The following is a 6,633-nucleotide window of genomic DNA, read 5'->3' as shown; positions in this document are numbered from 1 at the left end:
ATTCATCAAGCAATTTGAGCCAAGTCAGAACCAAAATCAAAGCCAAACAGTTCAAATCCAAAAGTCAATGCCGAAATCTAAACCAAAACAGTGCCGATCTAGTCAAAATCAAAACCAAAACCAAGGCGCCGATAAAGGCATGCCGTGGGTGATCAGGCCAGGCTTCCACTCAGATGGAGTGGGCAAGTTCCAAGACTGGTCTTACCGTGTTGCAGATGTCTGGACTCCAAGCGCCAATTCCTTTCTGGTGTTCAGCCGCTGTGTTAATCCTCCGTGGGCCCTACTGTGAGCTGCTGTGGCGAGGTGTTCCACCAGGGCAATTGTCCACCCAGGAGTGCTCTCAGGATTTGCGTCACTAAAGCCGGCTGGTGTGCCCTGCAGGGATGCTCCACAGCGCAGGCCTAAGCCACCTAGGGGGCTGCCTCAACCTCCTGCTAATCACCTCACTTGCCCATTAGGGAACCGAGAAATGTAGCAGGACAAGCCGCAGACAAAACCCCTCAGACACCGAGTTGAGGAAAGAGGGGCTTTATTCGGCCAGGAGCATCAAGCAGACTTACAAAACTGAGCTCCCCAAGTGAGCAATTCCTGTCCTTTTTAAGGGCTTACAACTCTAAGGGGATCCGCGTGAGAGGATCGAGATCAATTGAGCATGAGCAAGTAGCAGGTACGTGACTGGGGGCCGCATGCAGCAATAATCAGAACGGAACACAGAACAGGACAGGGATATTCACAGTGCTTTCCCACACAGTGTCTGGAATCTATAGAAAACACAAGCAGTGAGGTCAGGGGTCGATCTTTAACTACCAGGCCCAGGGCGCACGCCAGGCTGTCTGCCTGTGGATTTCATTTCTGCCTTTTAGTTTTTGCTTCTTCTTTCTTTGGAGGCAGAAATTGGGCATAAGACAATATGAGGGGTGGTCTCCTCCCTTATGAACAACACAGGTTTGAGCTGTGTGGGTTCAATTATACTCAGGTTTTCTCCTGCCTGTGCCACACCTGAAACAGTAAGAGTAACCCCTCCTCTTCCTTCTCCTCAGTCTACTCAACCTGAAGACAATGAAGACAAAGACCTTTATTGTGACCTTTATTCCACTTACTAACAGTATATGTATTTTCCCTTCCTAATGATTTTCTTCATAACATTTTCTTTTCTCTAGGTTAATTTATTATAAGAATACAGTCTATATTACATATATCATACAACAGATGTGTTAATTATCTGTGTTGTTGGGAAGGCTTCTGGTCAACAGTGGGCTATTAGTAGGTAAGATTTGGGGGAGTCCTTATATGTGGATTTTAACTGCATGGGGTATTGGCACCCCAGCCCTGTATTGTTCAAGAATCAACTATAATATTTTCTTTTTTTCTTTTTTTTTTTTGTGAGACGGAGTCTCGCTGTGTCCCCCAGGCTGGAGTGCAGTGGCGCCATCTCGGCTCACTGCAAGCTCCGCCTCCCGGGTTCACGCCATTCTCCCGCCTCAGCCTCTGAGTAGCTGGGACTACAGGCGCCCGCCACCTCGCCTGGCTAGTTTTTTGTATTTTTAGTAGAGACGGGGTTTCACCGTGTTAACCAGGATGGTCTCGATCTCCTGACCTTGTGATCCACCCGCCTCGGCCTCCCAAAGTGCTGGGATTACAGGCTTGAGCCACCGCGCCCGGCCTACTATAATATTTTCATAGCACTCTGGAATTGACAGAGGGGCGCCTGCGGCTGGAGGTGTCCTGTCTGGGGCTCCAGTTGCCTCGGTTCTCTCTTCCATGGGCTGAGGGCGATCTACAATTGTGGCATGCCTTAGGAAAGTTAGGGGAAAGGTATGGCGTCTCTATGGGTTCCAAGTGTTTTGTGTCCCAGGATATTCTTATCTCTAACCCCCATCACTTCCAGTAACTCGATGTGTTCCTCCTCGAAAGAGTTCAGGCAAGGGTCCTGTTCTGTTCCCTTTTAGCAGCCAAATAACCTTCCCATTAACCTGGAAAAACAAAGACAAAAGTGGCCTCTTTTCCATGTTATTTATTCACATTCAACTAGCTACATGAGGGGGATAAGCAAATTAATAGGAGCTTTTTGGGGAGGCACAGAGGTACGGATGGAAGGGTGGGATTCAAACAAAATAATTTTCAGTGGTTAAGTGGAAGATTTACAAATATCTATTAAAAAAGTATCCTCTGGATAAAATAATCAGAAATAAAATAAATTAGCCACTTCTGATCACTGCATTTCCCCAAACCAAAGTCTCTGAAAATGGTTTGCACTTTAGACCGTCATGATTTGCAGATATTTACATGACACAGGTTTCCAACATAGAAAAATGAAGACTGAGTAACAGATTAGTACAATGCAGAGGAAAATAGAGCAAATAAAAATAGCTATCATCTGGTAGCAAAAATAGATTTATGCCGGTGTTCATATCAAAATTAAAGACATTCAAACAAATTATGCCAATACATTGGAACCATTATTCCTCAGACTATAAGGACAACTTCTTATTGCTTCTACTCATAACCAAAACGTCTGCAGAGATTCTGTGGTAGCCAGAAGGCATAACTTGTAGTGTATGTAGTAGGGGCTACATCAAGGTTCAACAGCCAAATAAAAACTTTATTATTTTTATTTTAGGCTTGACATCTTTAACAGCAGAACAAGACCACTCATGATAAATCTGGAAGATGCAGATGGAGGACAGTGCTTGAAGCCCAAGCAAATGATTTACTGCAAGTAATTAAAAGCAGAATATGAGAAAAGCAGCAGCGTAAATGAAGTAAACATTTTAAAAAAAAATTAGTTTGTATATTTCCCCCAGAAGTCTCACAGGAAGCACAGGACACCTGTGCGGCTGTTTGGGCATCCTGGGTACTTCTTGCCCTCAAGCGAACTCCCATCTCTTTAGTTAGGACCAGAATCCACCTGGCTTCTAGGAGAGGAACTACATGGAGAAGCTGCATTGAGGCTTTTATTACTAATACCTTTGACTCAAGGGAATACCAGCCTTGGGGTGCTTTGGAGCCTGGGGAGGGAACTGACTGGCTCTCCTGCTACACTGGAGACTGTTAGCTCATTTCTGAATGGATTTCCTGCAGCACGGGGTAGTCAACAGCTGTGACAGGAACATCACCTGAAGTGCAGGATGGTTACCTGCACAAAGTCCCATTTCCAAGAATTTCTGTGTAATTCACCAGAACTTTTGGATGGAATAATTGGGGGGGGGGGGGGGGGAAGAGGTTAAAACATGTAACTCAAATGGTACAGTGATTAGTATTATTTAACCAGGAGATTCACAGTCCAGAAAATTAAATTCTACCTTGGTTCTTCCTAAATGATGCCATGTTTCTGTTTTCTTCCTCTTAAAACTATAAAATGTCCTACAGACATAACATTCGGGGGAAAGATGCTTTTGAGAAAAGGGACAGAAGGAAAAAAGAAGTCATTTCCCCCTCAAGATAGTTTTAAGCTTATAGTATCATGATGCATCACTAAGCTGTTTAAATTTCAGAAGAGCCCTTTATAGATGCTAGTACTGACTAGATTTTAAAATCTGCATATAATTCTGTATCATATTTTAATTCATTCCCACCCCCATCTCAAATAAGATGACTACAGAGGTGATGTTTCTTCCAGTTGTCCTTGGGACTCTAAAATAAAGCATGAGGGCAAGTGAAATAACAACATTAGGATAATTAAGGAATTTCCAAATGCTGCATGACAGTGCTACATCCATTCAGCCTGTACATTTTGTTTTCGTTGCTTCTTTCTTTTTTGAGCCAGTCTCTGGAGCAGGCCAATTTAACAGCCAATATTACTAAGATTCTACATTTACCCTCACACTGTGGAAACTACATTTGTTTTCCCCTTGAGTGCCCTTAAATCTACAGCCTGCTTCCTCATGCCTGTGAGCAGAATTTGGATAAATGCTTGAAATGGAAAGAACAAAGCACACACCAAAGAATCTGACTGTGTCATTCAACTGCTTAGAAATGGAAATGATATTCACATTGTGTTCATCTTGGCATCTCGATAAAATGAATCCCATATTTAATGAGTTGTTTTAAAATGCCAGTCACGTGCAGATTCCAGAAGGCTACAGATCCACTTTAAATAACTCTCCACTTTGAAAATGCAATATTGTCCAACTGGTTATTTGGTATGACAATGAAAAATCACGCATTCTCTTCCTGTAATTATTTTACTCTTCATTCATAACATTCGATATGCTCTGAATTTCTTTAAGTATCTAAAAGTGTTTTCTGGAGAAATCTTTTTACTACATCATTATACTTGATATTCCATAGGATTGCTACGGACTTTAGAATAAAAGGCTTAATAATCAGGCTTTGGTTTTAATGTCATCTGGGCAGAAGTTGGAATTGCTTTGATAACACAACTCAACTACTACACATATTATTGTAATGTGAAATAACACATTTAAAAAGGCAAAGGTTCCCCTTTCAGTAGTTATAATCTGTATTATTCAAGACTGCTGCAAAACTCACAAAAGAATGATACGGATAACAAGAAAGTATAGGAAAGGGGTAAGACACTTACTGAAAGCTTTACCAGAACACAACACAAAGCAAGAACATCAATTCTCTACATTTGTCTATAAGGCAGATGGCAAACTTTTTATACAAGATCTAAAATATAGTGCTTATTAAGAGGTAGAAAATACTAAAACAGCATTTAAGAAAAACATGTTGAGTTATCCAAAACAATCAGTTACTTTACTAAACTTTTACAAAGTCAAACTGCTGTGTGGAATAAACTGTATGTTTTATATTAAACTGGGACATTCCATACTCATAAGGGAGGTGATCAAACGGAGGGTCAAAAAACTAGGGGTGGGGTGGGGTGGGAAGCAGGAAACAGTCTCTTAACTTCTCAAGGACTCAGCTCTCACTAAGGAGAAATTTCCTATTGTCTCTCTGGGATGCTACTGTGATATTTAATTAATTGGAATTTTTTCTCTTATTAATGATAATTTCTCTGAGCAAGAGGGTGCAATCTTGCATACAAGGCAATAGAACTACAGGGAGAAACAAGTTCAACTGCTTCCTTTTCAAGAAGGTGCCATATTCATCTTATATAAAAATATACATTCCATTCATCTTATATCCTCTCCCTAACCACTAAAATGCAAATGAAGATATTCTTCAGACTCCAGCACCAGCAGAATTGTTCTGTATGAGCAATTCAAGAGCTGTCTGAGGCAAAAAGATATCTCAGCTACCAAATTAAACTTGGGTAGCTTACGCGTGGGTGAGTAACCCTGGGTATTCTCACTTCTTAATGCACCTGGGAGAGGTTGATTTTTTTTTCCTACAACATAATTTTATAAGGCATAAATTTAACTGGAATCTTTCCTAAACTTTGGAAAATTAGTGTTAAAGCCTCTTTTTTTAACCCACACATGAACATTCAATCTTTCATTTTTATTAAATAGTTTATATATAAAAAGAAATGTCAAGGTGTTCTACATTCATATAAACAATCAGGGTAACATTTGAAATTGTAAAGAAACGCACTGAGGAAAATACAGAATTAATGAGTTACAATGCTAAGCTAAGCAAAGTGATCATCCTAGAGTATGGTTTAAATACATAAACACAGGTTCGTGCCGCTTCAGAACGCAAGCACAGGAGAAATACACTAATGTTATCTTTCTTCTTTACTTTTTCACCATAAGACAGGATGGTCCAGTTTGGAAAAACCAAGATCTTTTCTAAGTTCCAAATAGGTACCATTGCTCAACCACGAGTCATCATTGGATTTCCTGTGAAAGAAGAAACAATTTCTTGCAGACTCTTGAAACCAGCGTCATATTCTCAAGTCTTTTTCCTTCCTAACCGCCCTGCTTTCCCCATCCTCATTCGCACAAGCATTCAGCGTCCCAGAGTGTTGGGACTGGGAATTCTGGGAATTAGAAGTCCAGAAATAATTTTGTTACTTTTTTTTTTTTTTTTTTTTGAGATGGAGTCTCGCTCTGTCATCCAGGCTGGAGTGTAGTGGCATGATCTCGGCTCACTGCAACCTCTGCTTCCCAGGTTCAATCGATTCTCCTGCCTCAGCCTCCTGAGTAGCTGGGACTACAGCCATGTGCAACCACGCCTGACTAACTTTTTTATTTTTAGTAGAGACATGGTTTCACTATGTTGGCCAGGCTGGTCTCGAACTCCTGACCTCAGGTCATCCACCCGCCTCGGACTCCCAAAGTGCTGGGATTACAGGCATGAGCCACCACACCAGCCCATTTTGTTACTCTTAACTTCTCAAACTTAGAGGCTATGAAAAGTGGTGCTTCTGACAGAAGGAGGATGCAGGGAGAGTCTGTCATATACAAAACATGACTTGTATGACTGTCAGCACCTTGGGAATGACTGCACAAAAGCTACACATCAACCAGGCTGTGCATAGGAAGTGGTTAACATTTATTTATTTATTTTTAAAGGAGGCTGGGTGTGGTGGCTCACGTCTGTAATCTCAGTACTCTGGGAGGCTGAAGCGGGCACATCACAAGGTCCGGAGTTCAAGACCAGCTTGACCAACATGGCGAAACCCCGTCCCTACTAAAAATACAAAAAATTAGCTGGGCATGGTGGCAGACACCTGTAATCCCAGCTGCTCGAGAGGCTGAGGCA

At 41.6% G+C, this 6,633-nt stretch overlaps 1 protein-coding gene across 5 annotated transcripts in view; it reads right to left on the bottom strand.

The window, feature by feature from the left end:
• Nucleotides 1–2,001: 2,001 nt before the first annotated feature.
• The window catches only part of OSBPL3 (oxysterol binding protein like 3), a 184,354-nt gene continuing 179,722 nt past the window's right edge, over nucleotides 2,002–6,633 (bottom strand). For 4 of the 5 annotated variants that reach the window (XM_026447522.2, XM_026447525.2, XM_026447523.2 and 1 more), the window contains one exon: nucleotides 2,002–5,768. In XM_026447522.2, the coding sequence (XP_026303307.1) occupies nucleotides 5,672–5,768 (97 nt within the window). In that variant the 3' untranslated portion in view covers nucleotides 2,002–5,671. The remainder of the gene's footprint in view (nucleotides 5,769–6,633) is intronic. The other variant, XM_026447524.2, reaches the window with a different exon arrangement.

This window comes from Piliocolobus tephrosceles, chromosome 8 (assembly GCF_002776525.5).
Source record: "Piliocolobus tephrosceles isolate RC106 chromosome 8, ASM277652v3, whole genome shotgun sequence".
NCBI lineage: Eukaryota > Metazoa > Chordata > Mammalia > Primates > Cercopithecidae > Piliocolobus > Piliocolobus tephrosceles.
This window is presented reverse-complemented; position numbering and strand designations above follow the sequence as displayed.